Source organism: Triticum urartu, chromosome 7A (assembly GCF_056163025.1).
Source record: "Triticum urartu cultivar PI428250 chromosome 7A, HENAU_Tu73, whole genome shotgun sequence".
Lineage (NCBI taxonomy): Eukaryota > Viridiplantae > Streptophyta > Magnoliopsida > Poales > Poaceae > Triticum > Triticum urartu.
Genome location: NC_141879.1, coordinates 196,851,211 through 196,866,633, shown reverse-complemented (window position 1 = coordinate 196,866,633; position 15,423 = coordinate 196,851,211). Strand labels below are relative to the sequence as shown.

The 15,423-nt window shown below is 50.3% G+C and overlaps 2 protein-coding genes across 2 annotated transcripts; one reads left to right on the top strand and one right to left on the bottom strand.

The window, feature by feature from the left end:
* Nucleotides 1-3,798: 3,798 nt before the first annotated feature.
* On the bottom strand, nt 3,799-4,789 carry LOC147958971 (uncharacterized). Its single transcript, XM_087537283.1, has one exon. The coding sequence runs from the start codon at nt 4,677-4,679 to the stop codon at nt 3,855-3,857; it is 825 nt and encodes a 274-aa protein (XP_087393409.1). The 5' UTR covers nt 4,680-4,789; the 3' UTR covers nt 3,799-3,854.
* Nucleotides 4,790-8,067: 3,278 nt separating this feature from the next.
* Nucleotides 8,068-8,939, top strand: LOC125524753 (low molecular mass early light-inducible protein HV90, chloroplastic-like). Its single transcript, XM_048689783.2, has 2 exons — nt 8,068-8,365; nt 8,465-8,939. The coding sequence occupies exons 1-2, from the start codon at nt 8,201-8,203 to the stop codon at nt 8,816-8,818; spliced, it is 519 nt and encodes a 172-aa protein (XP_048545740.1). The 5' UTR covers nt 8,068-8,200; the 3' UTR covers nt 8,819-8,939.
* Nucleotides 8,940-15,423: the final 6,484 nt, after the last annotated feature.

The following is a 15,423-nucleotide window of genomic DNA, read 5'->3' as shown; positions in this document are numbered from 1 at the left end:
TCTGGTTTTGATGACGACGTCGTCAACGTAAGCTTCTACTGTTTTGCCAATCTGTTTCTCCAGGCATGTTTGGATCATGCGTTGATATGTGGCGTCGGCGTTCTTGAGCCCAAAGGGCATGGTATTGAAGCAGAATGGCCTGTATGGGGTAATAAATGATGTTGCCGCTTGATCGGATTCCTTCATTTTGATTTGATGGTATCCGGAGTATGCATCGAGGAAACACAGTGAGTCGTGTCCTGCGGTGGCGTCAATGATTTGATCAATGCGGGGAAGGGGAAAAGGGTCCTTAGGGCAAGCCTTGTTGAGATCCTTAAAATCGACACATAGGCGCCAGGATTTATCTTTCTTTGGTACCATTACCAGGTTTGCCAGCCAGTCCGGATGCTTGATTTCTCTGATGAATCCAGCCTCGATGAGCTTGGCCAGCTCCTCCCCCATGGGTTGTCACTTAGGTTTGGAAAAGCGCCGGAGTGTTTGCTTGACTGGTTTAAATCCCTTTAATATGTTGAGGCTATGTTCGGCCAACTTGCGTGGGATCCCTGGCATATCCGAAGTGTGCCAGGAAAATATGTCCCAGTTTTCGCGCAGGAATTCTCGTAGTGCGGCGTCAACTGTTGGGTTCAGCTGAGCTCCGATGATGCTGTCTTCTTCGGGTCCGTTGGGTGGACCTAGAATTTGGTTATTTCTTCTGCCGGTTTGAACGAGGTGGATTTGGGGCGTTTGTCGAGGATCACATCGTCCCTGTCCACTGTGGAGCGTAGTGCGGTTAATTCTTCGGCCGCGAGGGCTTCGGATAGCGCCTCCAGGGCCAGGGATGCGGTTTTGTTTTCAGCGCGGCGTGCTATGTCCGGATCACTGACGAGAGTGATTATACCGTTTGGTCTGGGAATTTTGAGCTTCATATATCTGTAGTGAGGTATAGCTTGGAAGCGTGTAAAAACATCCCGCCCCAACAGGGCGTGATATCCGCTGCTGAAAGGGGCCACTTGGAAGGTTATTTCTTTGGACCGATAGTTCTCTGGTGATCCGAATACCACGTCAAGTGTGATTTTGCCCGCGCACCGCGCCTCCCGACTAGGAATAATTCCCCGGAAGGTTGTGTTACTTTGTTTGATGCGGCTCCTGTCTATTTCCATTTTATGGAGTGTGTCCTCATAAATGAGATTTAATCTGACACCGCCGTCCATGAGGACCTATGTGAGTCGAAACCCATCCACAATGGGGCTGAGGACTAACGCGGCTGGTGCTCGTACTATTTTGTACTTTGGTTCGTCACCGGCATTGAATGTTATAGCCGTGTCGTTCCATGGGTTTATTACAGCGATTTGGCAGACTTCGTTGAGCTCGCGAAGTGCCCTTTTGCGCTTGTTATTTGAAGCGAATGTCTCAAAGACTGTCAATACTCTTGGGTCGTCGTCTTCTGGGGGGTGTTGTTCTAGGGCGTCCTTGATAAGGATGTCCTCGCCGCTCTTGGCTACCTGTCGTAGTATCCAACATGCTCTAAGGCTGTGGGTTGCCACGGTATCTGTTGTTGTATGTATTTTGCATGGGCCATCGAGCCACCCTTCCAGAACAGTGCTGTGTCGTATAGTGGCTTTGTGTTTTTTGACTGTTGGATTGGGCGTGCCACGAGGGTACGCCCTTTTCGCCTGTAGGGGAAGTTGGGTTGGGGCTGGTGGTTCCCAGCGAGCTGCCTGAGTTTCCCAGGTGCTTTCCATCACGCAGTATTTTTGTATGATGGTCGCTAAGTCAGCAAATTTTAGTATTCAGCGGCGATTGATGGCGTTGAGGATTCCTTCGTTCGCATAGTTTTTGCAAAACGCTGATATTGCGTCCTCGTCACGGCAATCTTTTACCTTGTCCTTGACAAGGAGGAATCTGGCCCAAAAGTGGTGGACCTTCTCCTGAGATTGCTGTTTTATGCTCATGAGAGCCTCTATGTCCGGGTGGGTGGGTGGAATTAAATCCGAACCCCGACCTAACCGGTTGTCCGGAGTCCGACGACCTTCCGGACTAGACAGTCCGGGTTTCGGAATATCTTCTGATTGTTTGGAACCGTCGTCCGATGCTATGTTCGGAGGTCTGGTCGCGTCCTTTCGCGGGTGAGTATCCGGTTCTTTATGAACGGTGACCCGAACAAAGTCTGTCTTCAATATAGAAGAAGACTCGCCGTCCTACTCCAGGACTGCCGCGGTCTGGTGGGTGACCGGTGGAGTTTCGTTTTCTCCCTGATCGGTTTTAGGCCCGATCTGATTGTAATCTGTGACGATTCCCAAAGCGGCGATGCGATCTAGGAGTTCGTTTAAGGACGAAAGCTCAACCGGATCCATCTACTTGGAGTGCTCGGAGTAGATGCGAAGGGGATTTTCGATGGTCCGAGAGGTCATCGTCGGCTCCGCGGCCGAACGTGCGATCATAGTGAAGTCGCCCAGCCAGAGGGCTTGGCCCGAGGCCAAAACTACCCCTGCGGTAATGTTGTCTTTAATGACAAGGCGAGCCATCGAGCCTTTCATCGACGGCACAGTGGAACTCTCAATGAAAGCACCAATGTCGGTGTCAAAACCGGCGGATCTCGGGTAGGAGGCCCCGAACTGTGCGTCTAGGATCGATGGTAACATGAGACAGGGGACACGATGTTTACCTAGGTTCGGGCCCTCTCTATGGAGGTAATACCCTACTTCCTGCTTGATTGATCTTGATGAATACGAGTATTACCAGAGTTGATCTACCACGAGATCGTAATGGCTAAACCCTAGAAGTCTAGCCTATGTGGGCATGGTAATGAGTATATGTGGTATCCTTTCCGGACCATCCCCCTCGGTTTATATAGACACCGAGGGAATCTAGGGTTTACATGGAGTCGGTTACATAAGAAGGAATCTTCGGTCGCCAAGCTTGCCTTCCACGCCAAGTAGAGCCCAATCCGAACACGGTGCAGTCTTCGGCCTTCATGTCTTCACAGCCCATCAGTCCGGTCCATGGATAACAGGCCGGACGCCCGAGGACCCCTTAGTCCAGGAATCCCTCAGCAGGCGGTTGTACCACAGCACTTGTAGGCCCCAACGCTAGGCCGCAGCCCACTTGCACGACCGGGCCCACTGGCCCAGCGGGCGTCGCCTCCCCAACCCTAGGCAGGGGAGCCCGAGCTTCCGCCGGCGCCGCCGCCGCCGCGGAACCAACCGTTCCCGGCCAGATCGGCCCCGGGCAAGGGAGGAGAAGCAGGCCAGCCTCCTACAACAGCTCCGGCCGCCCACGCCTGGTCTCCCCCGCCGGCACCGCACGAGGCGCATGACGAGCCACCGCAGCAGCCCTCCTAGGCCCGTGGCCGCCGGGCGGCCGGGCGCGAACGTGCTCCACCGCCCGACCTTGAAGGAGCCCCCAAGCTCCTCCGCCCGCGCCACGAAGTCGCCGACAAAGCACACCGTCCGGCCGCGCTCCGCACTCACCTCAGCACCGCACGCCTCCTCGTCGTCGTCGTTGTCCGAACACTCGTCGGCGAGGGCCCAGAATCTGCTCCTCGGCCAGCCGTGCACGCATGGCGGTGGAGAGCCTTGCTTCATGCCCATCACCGGCTGGACCGCAGTCCACGCGCCCCCCTCGGTGAGGGCACCCGCGGAATGGGCGCACGAGGCGGAGGAGGGCGTGAGATCACCGCCCTGGTCGCCCTGGCCGTCTATCCGTACAGGAGCCGTTGGAAACCTGTAAACTAGCTATTGCAATTCGAATACTGAAGCAATTCCCCTCTCAATCCCCTTTTCTTACACTTTTTGATTTCTCTGTCAGCTCTGCGCGAACTTGTCCTGAAACTCAGATCTTTTATATACTTTTGTTTAATAAAGAAGATGCATGCATTAGTCAGATGTAGAGGACGGGGATAATCCTTCTTTCCTAAAAAAACCGGCAATAGCGATGGCGGCGTTGTCCACCAGAGCACCAGCACCAGAGTTCTCAGCGTCAGCCGGATCCGACCCCTCAGCACGCTCGTCGGCGATAGGAGACACCGCGGCCATGGGCGCCGGTGGGCTAGACACCTCGCCGGTAGAAGCCGACGCCCTAGCACCTGGTGAAGAGAAGACAGCCTGCGAGCTCTTGCTGGCTGGCGCGGCACCAGGCCCGTCGGCGATAGGAAACACCACGGCCATGGGCGCCGGTGGGCTAGACGCCTCGCCGGTAGAAGCCGACGTCCTAGCACCCGGTGAAGAGAAGGCGGCCTGCGAGCTCTTGCTGGCTGGCGCGGCACCAGGCCCGTCGGCGATAGAAAACACCACGGCCATGGGCGCCGGTGGGCTAGACACCTCGCCGGTAGAAGCCGACGCCCTGGCACCCGATGAAGAGAAGGCGGCCTGCGAGCTCTTGCTGGTTGGCGCGGCACCAGGCCCGTCGGCGATAGAAAACACCACGGCCATGGGTGCTGGTGGGCTAGACGCCTCGCCGGTAGAAGCCGACGCCCTAGCATCCGGTGAAGAGAAGGTGGCCTGCGAGCTCTTGCTGGCTGGCGCGGCAGCAGGGCCGGACTTCCTCGACGCCGTGGCAGACGCGGCCTTCTTCGCGACCTCGGGCGCATTGGCAGGAGCGGAGGCTGCGGGCGCCTTCGGCGACTCTGCAGGGGCCTGCGTCGTGCTGGAGGCTGCGACGGCGAGGACAAAGAAGAAGATTGCGACCGCGGCGCGCGCCATTTTGTATGGTTTTTGAAGTGTTGACGGGCGCACCAACGGCGAGGATTGGTGGGGGTCGGGAAGGATGGCTGTGTAGGTGTGTTTCTGGCTTCATTGGGGTGAACTGGAAGGGCGCACGAGGTGAGAGGAATTCATAGGGTGCCATTTCTGCTTGTGAGAGAGAGGACGGGAAGAACTCCCGGAGGGTTCGTGGTCCAGATTGGCATCCTCAGACGTTGGCTGCCCAGCTGTTGCGCGCCGAATTTTGAAACGTTGTGTGTTAGATGGCCGGTTCAGTTTTTGTGAATAGTTCGAGTTCAGCCAAACTGTTCACCAAAACGAACAAATCAAATGTTCGCCGGCACATTTGAATCGTGTCGAGGATATGGATAGAGGAGCCGGCCATCCTACCGGAGTCATTGTATGTCTCTTTTCTCGGAAAAACTGAATAAAAGTAAACCAAATGTCATTCTCCGGTCATTTCGACAAATGCATCTAGATCAATAGCAATTTATCCATACATTTAAATCTAAAACTACCGGGATGTTCAACAACTTTCTAAAATTCATCGACCCGTGACCCGCTCCATGGATTCTGGCAAGTTGTGTCGTGTGTGTTTTTTTATGTGTGTGTGTGTGTTTTCAGGGCTTGTTGAGTTGTGCCCTCAGGTTTAACCCCATTTGATACTCTGTGTGTGTGGACTTTTTGTCTGTGTATGGTGTGAACCTTTGTTGGATGCTTGGCTCGGGTGGTTTGCTTTATATATAAAGCAGGGCGAAAGCCTTTTTTGATAAAAATTCGTCGACCCCAAAAACAAAAGAACCGGTTGTCGAACCAAAGACCACATTGTGCTATTCAAGAGTGGTCTTCATCTCAAGCTTTCTCTTCTCGAAGTTGAACTTCTTCATGGGCACATGTTCTTGATGCAGACACGCTGTTGCTATGCTTATTTGGCTCTGTGTGAAGGGCTTGCCCTTTTGTTATGTGGTAAATCGTGCACGGGCGTTGAGGCTAGACAATGACGTGATCAGCAAGTTGCAACATTGAGCAAAACAATGAAATGGCCAACACATAGAGCAACAAGAAGCAAAACTTACGAGCTCTTCAAGTAGCGTGCCCCTAGGCCACCTTATTTGCAGTTGCGCATACACACCGCAATACTTGTTGATGGTCTTTTGAATGGCGTGTCACCGATAGAGTAGCGACTTTGCACCACGACCATGGATCACTTTCATCTTGTAGGGCACGTAGTGCTTGTGCTCATGAAACCAAACTTGCACATGTTGACGAAGTGCTGCTGCATTTTGCTACATAGCTTGAAACTACACACTCATGGTCAACCACGCCTCACACAACAATTCATCATTCTTCATCGAGAACGTTGCCATCATGTTTGCTTCAAAGTAAACAACGAGAACTTAAAATTTTGGCAATGTCATTTGGCCGAACAGTTGCCGGATGGAGTGTCCGTCATGGACAGCATTGACGGGAGCGGAGGATACCTGGGCTGAGGACCGATCCGGGTTAAACGGCGGCTTAGTCCGGGAGAGCCAGGCGGTGGGTGGGGCAGCATATAGGGTGGTACAGTAGCAGTCTCAACCTTCGAGGGTGCGGATACAGAGCACACCGGGGGAGGGTGACGGAGTGGTGGGAATGGCTCCAGACGGGGTATTTTGGTGGGCCAAGGGTGTTGAAGTCCGACGTGGCGAACGTCCGAACACCCCTATACCTCCCCAGGTTTAGTTCCGGTTAGTGGAATTTTCAACGTCCAGAGCCGTTAGGAAAATTTTGGTGACCGTGGGTGGATGAAAGAAAAGGTCAGGACCGTTCGATCAGGACATGTAGAAGTGATTTGGCGATCCACGTTGGAGTTGCCTCACGAGACAACCATGTGCCATGAGAGACGGGCCTCTGTAATAAATAGGCCACGGAACTTCGAGATGGCACAACCATGCAAGGGAGCTCAACTCAAACCGACACCATGACCGAACCATGGGTTAGAAGAGCACAACGTGGAGGCACAAACTAGCTCGGAAAAGTCGGTCTTCTGAATCACTCACCGATGGACGTTGTCCATCACCAGAGGAGCCCCGTCCGTGCAGCAAAGAACTGATGCCCCAACACCATGCCGGATACACTCCGAGCCGCACAAGCAAGCCCTACCTAACACCACCTGCCGCCGCACGCTGCCCTGGAGGGGAATAGCACACGCCGCCAAGGCCAGGAGCAACGGCCTTAGCCAGATCCCCCACCAGCCGAGCGCCCCCGTGCGAGCTGCTCCACCCACACCTATGTGACGCCACTACATTGCGTCCACACACCTTCACCTAGCCGTCATGCCGTCGTCGGCCGCCAGATCAGGACCACACCCCCATGCGCTTGAGGCCCCATGGCCCAGAAAGACAAGCGGGGGATGAAGACGCCCCGCCGCAGCCGCAGTCACACGGGCTTCGCCCGTCGGCGAGCGCTCGCCGGCGGCGATAGGAAGAAGGAAGGAGAGGGAAGGGAGGGGCATTGGCACTAGGGTTGACGCCCGGGTCACTCGTGGGAGCAACATGGGGCCGAGATTGGAATGGGTCAGATTCATTCTATGCATTCTTGAAAGACATTTGACTTCAGTTGATATGGGACATTTGAAAGACAAGCAACAAAGTGTGCTTCTATGAGGGAGTTCCCGTGGGACCTATCCGACGTCATTCAGTTGATATGTTGCTACATTGATGATTGGACGGGTGTCTAGTCTAGAATGTAAAAGCGACGGTGGTTCTCCAAGGAGGATCCAAAAGATGCATAGTGGCAGTGGCAACTGAGGTGTTTGATCATGCTAAAGGATAGGCACAGGTGGAGTGGCGCATTGCGAGACTACAGACTGTGCATCGTCTTCAACACCTTGAGACCAGAAAAGGTGATCAATACTGTGATATCGTTTTTGGCACAACGCCTAACGATTTGTCCGGCCAAAAAAAACTCTAATGGTCTTGTTAAAGAAAACTTCATAAAAAGAAAAGAAAAAACAGTTACCATTTTACCAGCAAGAATAAAGTTTACATACCCGCAAAAAAAAAAGTTTACATGCTGCCTTCATGCCTGCAAGGCTTCGCGTACGTGTATACAGTCACAGATACGCGTCTCTCTAGTGCTTTTGGTTAGCTTGACGTGAATCACATGCTCGTTCAATAGAGGTTTTTTTCTTTTTGGTAACTTCTCTGTCTGTTTGGCCTTTCATGGAGCGCTCCGCACGGTGGCCTCCACCTCCACGTCCGCGTACTCGCTGCCTCGCTCCCCGTAGAGGGTAATTCACGGCCGGGAGCAGCTCGCGACGTGGGCACCGCCGCGGCCACCGCGCCCGGCTCGTCACGGGTTGGCTGGCTCTCGCGGAGCACGGCCTATAAATCGTGCCCGCTCTCCCTGAACAATACATCAGCAAACACTCGGCGACACAACAACAACAACAAGCAGCACTGCACTAGCAATCATCTTTGCCTGTTGTAGCTTCTGTAGCTTTTTTCTCCTTTCGTGCACCTTCCGTCCGCGGCTGATCCATGGCGACTGTGATGGCCATGAGCTCCTTCGCCGGCGCGGCCGTCGTGCCGCGCGGCCCGGCCGGCCGCCTCGGCGCCAGGTCTCTGCCAGCGCCGGGCCGCCGCGCCCTCGTCGTCAGGGCACAGAGCGAGGGCCCGAGCGCACCACCGCCGAACAAACCCAAGGTACGTACTCCCAAAGCATGACATGTACTGTATAAGCAGCACGGCGCCGTTGCTAGACTCAGCCCGGCGGCAGGTTTCTGATATTTGCTCCTGGCACAGGCGAGCACCTCGATCTGGGACGCGCTGGCCTTCAGCGGCCCCGCACCGGAGCGCATCAACGGGCGCCTCGCCATGGTGGGCTTCGTGACGGCGCTTGCGGTGGAGGCGGGCCGCGGCGACGGGCTCCTCTCCCAGCTCGGCAGCGGCACCGGGCAGGCGTGGTTCGCCTACACCGTGGCAGTGCTGTCCGTGGCGTCACTGGTGCCGCTGCTCCAGGGCGAGAGCGCCGAGGGCAGGGCCGGCGCCATCATGAACGCCAACGCGGAGCTCTGGAACGGCCGCTTCGCCATGCTCGGCCTCGTTGCTCTGGCGGCCACGGAGATCATCACCGGCGCGCCCTTCATCAACGTTTAAAACTGAATTTGGTGTCCACCGGATAACACGTGTACTTAGCTAATAGGACTTGTAAATGATGATCATCCTCGTATTCTTTGTAGCACTGCTAATTAAAGACGGTTCACCTTTCTTTTTCTCACTCGTATTCTTTGTGGCATTCAATTCAGTACTATGATTCAAATCGAGAAGACATGGATTGGAGATCGAAACAGTTCCCAGAACTTGGGCCCAGTAACTGGTTCAAGCAGACTCACATTTGCCAACTTCAGGGGATTATTTATCCTTACTGGAGTTGCTTCAACTCCTCTTTTGCTAGCATTGATAATTTATTTCTACAAAAAGAAGCACGAGTTAACAAAGACTGTTAGACAATGAGAATCGACCAGAGGAAAGTGGAATGAATGAGGAAAATAGTGAGGCCCAATGAGGAAAATAGTGAGTCCCTACCCCCAAGCTCTAGTTTATTGGATCAACCGAGAATGTTAGGTTTTTGGGGGTCCGGTTTTCCTTATAAACTGGACCAACTCTCTTCTTCTTAATGAAATACAGGAACCCCCTGCCCCCGCAAGAGGTTTCTCGAAAAGAAAAAAATACACAACAAGCAGGCCAGGAGGAAAGTGGGCTAGAAGAACAAACCAGTTTAGAAGTAGTATCTGAGAACTGACAGACAAGCATTGTTATGCCCAACAATGGGTCAATGCCGTTTTCAGGTGTAAAAATAAACTAGCCTGCAAGTGGAACTCATCTGAAGTTCAGTACATTTTTAGCTCCCCTGTTATCTCAGCGAACTCACCTCAGCTAATATGTTCAACCCTGGAAATTATCATTATTGAGCTACATGTGTAATATAAATAGTCATTTGCGCCAGGGTTTAAACTTGTAAACAATTAGAACTGCAAAAACTCATTTTATTTGACTGGCTGCCAATCTCCTGTATTTCTCAAGTATAGCTTGGTTATACCCCCAAAGGCAAGCTCATCTAATTGGGTTCATTGTGCATCTCTAAACTGCTTCTTTATGATGCAATTTTAACAATTAATGTATGTAACCGGCGTATGTTTTTATAAGTGATGTGGTGTCATGAGATATTGATTGAATGCCACTCATCCTCTATGAGATTGACAAGTCAATAGCTTATCCAGACAGAACAGGTTATTACAGTGAGATGATAAATGATAGCATGCATCCTAGCTGAAGTAGTAACCTAGTAGATGCATACCTTCTTACAGAAACTTTAACCTTGACAGTTGAAACCTTCTAGCTTGATCAGCATTGAAGATAACAGGTATGCTACGATCAAGCAGGAGTCAGCGGCTTGGCAATCTTCTCTGTTTCTCGAATCCTTATCAGCTTTTCTACCATAACCATCCCCCTCGCTTTCAATGGTCACCTAGTGAGGGCGGAGTCGCTGAGACAATGATCTGATGTCCCAGGAGAGCACCTCCTTGATCAGATCCTGAAACTCTTCTGCTGAGGCGTAGAATGCCTGCTTTTGCTGCAACAAATTAAGTTTGATGAACTTTAAGTCAGAAACTGGATTTACGGTATATTTGACCAAAAGAACAAACAACATTTTGGTAGAGTACACAAAGAAGATAATAAAAATTTCTGAACAACCATAACACTTACTACATGCGCCCAGCAGTGGGAAAGTGAAGAAATGAAGTGCTCAAAAAGGTGGATAGATTCCACAGTTAATGCACCGTCAACCTACTTGGACAACATATCCAGCATTAGTAGATGGCAAATAATCCAGGAGTAAGCCGATTGGAACGTTGCCATAAGAGGTCCACAAGTGACCCTGCCGCCATCAAGGTTATATTGTACCAAATAAACTATATGTGATACTTTGACAAAAGCACAAAAACTGAACTTTGGCCTATAAACGCATAATAAATAAGATACATCTATTGGATTTTCAAGATACTGAGCTTCCTCTAAATAACATCAAAGTGGAGAAGTTTGTAAGATAAGAAAAAAGTGTAAAACTGCCTACAAGGTGAAGAATAAATATTTTCGGTCATGTAGGATGTTTAGGTAAGAGAAATCATCATCTGAATACAGAAGAGTAGCTATAAACATATACAATCTCGAACGCGTACCATCATGTATTTCGACTCATATACAAAATTAGCATGTTCTGAAGAACAAACAGAAAAATAAATGAGCTGTAAAGATCAAGAGAGTAATGAATGGAGTAACACGCCACATAGCATGTACCACTAACCTGGTAACACCCATCACTATGCAGAGTTCCATCCAAACTACGAAGCAAACTACAAAGACTAACCACAAAATACACCAAGACTAGCACAGACCGCTTCAGCGGCAAACATGACCAAAAGACATCCACTTCTCCAGCTTCATCTAGCCTCAGCCAACCCTCGACCCCTGAATCGGTCCTTGGCAGAGACGCAGAAGGTTGACAACATTGTTCTTGAGAATCTCTGCTCCAGCTTTTGCTCTTCAGCTTGCTCCGGCTTCTGCAAACGTGCCCGATAAAACAAAAGCGAACAAGCGGCAAACACAACATCAAAAGGGGACTTGATGATCTTTTTTCTCAAAGGTTGCTTTGTTGTGTGACGTCCATATGGCCCGACATACTGCAGCCGAACCCATAGTACAGAACTTCTCCCCACTCAGGAAAAAAACATAGCACCAAAAGTACACAAGGAATTTGGGAAGCAATCGGTTCCGAAAACAGAACCCACGGTTCTCCATACCACCCGAGCAACAGGACAAGTAAAAAAACAGTGTTGAGCTGTCTCAACCTGATCACAAAACGAACAGATTTGTGGTTGAAAAGAACCTATTCTAGTATCTCCAAATGCCATATTTGAGAGCTGACATTTTTCTTGTTTGAGATTGGGGAGCTGACATTTGAAAGGATCCCTTTTCAGTTTTCACCAATCAATAGCACAAATTGCAGGAGGGTTGCAAGGAACATGACACATACAGCCCCCTTTCTCTCTAACAGTTTCTACATATTTGCATAAATTAAGAGAAGCAGCCGCGATATACACCTAGGATAGCAGATGTGGTTTGAACTTGCCATGGAGCAGCCACGGCTACCTCAGGGAGAGGAGCGTCGGTGCCTGACGAGAAACGGAGATGTGCCCAATGCAATGTTGTGAATACACCCCTACGAGTAAGGTTGAACGCAAAACCACTGTATAGTCTGTAAATACACCGCTTTGTATCTTTTTTTTCTTAGTTAGACGGACAGTCGCCGTTCGTCTCAGCTATATTCTACTTTGAACACCGACCAATGTTTCTTGATACGTTTGACAGGCCATGAGATATGTGACAGGAAGCACCAAGCCTCAAAGCAACTAACGTACTGGGGGTCAATACACAGCCTAATACATATGCTTCAAATAAACTTCACTGAAGGTCGGGATCCCATCTCCCGGAAACGGGGCAGGTCAGCATAGGAAAACCTTCTTCAACACACAGCAGGAACAACAGGTTCCACTTGGTCTATCTTTATTGGCCGCGAACTAAAATGCGTTCCAGTGGCCATCAACCTGGCTTGGAGCTTATGCAAAAAAATCTGAGTAACTGCATACCATTCATGCATGAAAAACTTTTTTGTTTCGAAAAGGAGGATATACCCCTGGCCTCTGCATCAGAAGATGCACACTGCCATATTATTAATTACTGAAACAATGCCAAGCAAATTTAAGCATTGAGGCCGATCAAACCGATCAGAATGAGAAACCGATCAGAAGATGCATGAAAAACTTACACATGCCCAGTATATCATGTCTCCTCGTTCCATGCACCTCAACGAGTCCCAAGTGGTGGCTTCTCATTCTCTTCAAGAGGCTTGTAATCTGAGCACTCGTTAGCGACATGGGGAGCAGATACTTCAGAAATGACGTCGGCCTTATGCTCAACAAAAGAACCGGCAGGAGAGGCCAGATTATTTTCCTCCTCAGGCTGGCTGTTGCTGAGTTTGTAGTAGCCATCACGAATAACTTGGAGTACTCATCCCAAGGGATGTTATTGGGTTTCTTGTATGCAATTTGTGACCCCCATCCATCCTTAAGAAGGCGCTCACATTTAACAGGGCAGAGGAAGGCTTCAAATGGAGGCTGGCCACCACTGCTTCCAGCAAGCATGCTACAACCCTCGATTTCTTGGTCGGTTTGGGGGCAGTGTTCTGTGCTGATTGCAGCTTTAGATCCATCCTATTCTCTCAAGTTCTTGTGAGAACCATCAGGCAGTTCGAATGTTTTAGATTCGCTCGTCTCTTGGTCGCAAATGTTATGTTCATCCCACCCATCAAACCGTCTAAAGCCGTGCATGTCCTCATACGAACCAAAAGTACACACAGCTTGTTTGGTAAACACTCGGGCAGGGGAATGGGAGTTTGCACAAGGGTGTTTATGAAGGGATTAGGCATGGGAAGTAGATTTTTACTCCCATTCCCTTGTTTGACATATGATGGGAATTGGCGTGGGATAGAACTCTGCTCACGAATTAATAGGGTACCCCCTGGGAATAAATTGGTGAGAATTGGCTTCCTAAACTCCCAGACTCCTTCCCACTTAAACTCCCATTACCTCTAATCAAACAGTGGACTTTTAATCTCCTTACCCCTCAACTCCCATTCCCTATCTCTAATTCCCCCGAACCAAACACGTTGACAAGGAATTTGGGCAGCAATCGGTTCCCAAAACCGTGCATCTCCTCGTCATAACTGGAAACATATTCTCCCGTGTCCTCATCCAAATCACGAAATTTATTCACCTTGGCATTTATCTCATGCGCAGCGCTGTTTAGATACTCCTGTCTTGGCATCATAACATCCTGAGGCAAACAACAATGGTACGTAAATCCTAGTTCTTTACACACCTCTTCCACTTTGTCATCAAAATCTCTGGCATCTGGCATGATCACAATTAGAAGTCCCAGCTGTTTTCCATTGAGACATTCGTCGTTGAATTCGTGCATCTCCCGCAATGCCCATTCTATATCGGTCGGAAGAGCACAATCTGCGTGGGCGGATATCGTCTCCACCGTCGTAAAATCCATCCCAATGTCCACACATGTATTTCTCAGATCATTTATAAATATGGCCGTCTCTTCGGGACTGGTTATATTTGAGAACCTTATGCAGGCCCAGCTTCTTTTCACTCTTCCTCTTTTGACCTGTCTCATGGAGATAAAATGCTCAATCTGCTCAATCCCTGCGCTATCAGAAGAGCCACCGATATGACTTGCCTCAGGTTTCTTCTTCTTCTCTTCATGAGTGTCGTGGCTTGCCTCGGGCTCAGGAAGCTTCTTCTCCAGAGGAGTGCCTAACGATGGCAATGAGGAAAATCCAGCCACATAATCATGTTCACCCCGCTCATCAAACAGTTCAAAGTCAATCATGTCCTCAGACGAACAAAACAGACTACCTGATGATATCTCCTCATCAGAACTGGAGACACAATAATCTCCAGTGTCCCCATCCAAATCACAAAATTCTTTGGAGTCACCATCTTCACTTTTCTTCACCTTGGCATTTATCTCATGCGCAGCGCTGTTTAGATACTCCTGTTTTAGCATCACAACATCCTGAGGCAGGCAACAATGGTACGTAAATCCGAGTTCTTTACACACCTCTTCCACTTATCAAAATCTCTGGCATCTGGCATGATCACTATTAGAAGTCCCAGCTGTTTTCCATCAAGACATTTGTCGTTGAATTCGTGCATCTCCCGCAATGCCCATTCTAAGAGCACAATCTGCATGGGCGGATATCGTCTGCACCGTCGTAAAATCCATTCCGAGGTCCACGCATGCATTTCTCAGATCATATATAAATATGTGCGTCTCTTTCGGACTGACTATATTTGAGAACCTTATGCAGGCCCAGGTTATTTTCACTCTTCTTCTTTTGACCTGTCTCGTGGAGATGAGATGTTCAATCTGCTCAATCCCTGCACTATCAGAAGAGCCATAGATGTGATTTGCCTCAGGTTTCTTCTGATTCTGCTCATCGGTGTCGTGGCTTGCCTCAGGCTCAGGAGGCTTCTTCTCCAGTGGAGCACCTAACGATGGCAATGAGGAAAACCCAGCCGGGTAGTGCCTGCCCGTGACACCTCCCCCGTGTACATCCCCACCCCCGTCCCCGCCGGGGGCTTGCATCCCGCACCCGCAAGCAGCACTTGAGCGGTGAGTCAAAGACGCGCTATGGCAGGCGGCCGGAGCGGCGGCGCGTTGATCTGGTGGAGGTCGGAGTGAGCAGCGCTGGGACAGGGCGCGGCGGTCGTGGCCTCGTGCCGGCGGCGCAGTCGGGCAAGGGAAAGTTTAGATGGGCTAGGGTTTCTTTTGGGCCTTCTGAGGTTTTGTCCAAGGCGCGCCTTCTTCTTCTTTTTCTTAGGCTAGCCATGATGGGGTAACTTAAGTAGTAACTTAACATATCTCAAGACAATTTTGCTTATGTGGCAAGTATTTAATAAAGAAAAAGAGGTGCTTGTGGTAACATAATATGTTACTGTAACATAGCGCTTCCCGAGGCAAAATGAGTCTGAGCTAATAAATGAAACTATCTATGACACTACTACTTAGTTATTTTACACTATAAAGATAGTAATTTAGACTAGTGTTATGTGCATGACACTAGTATA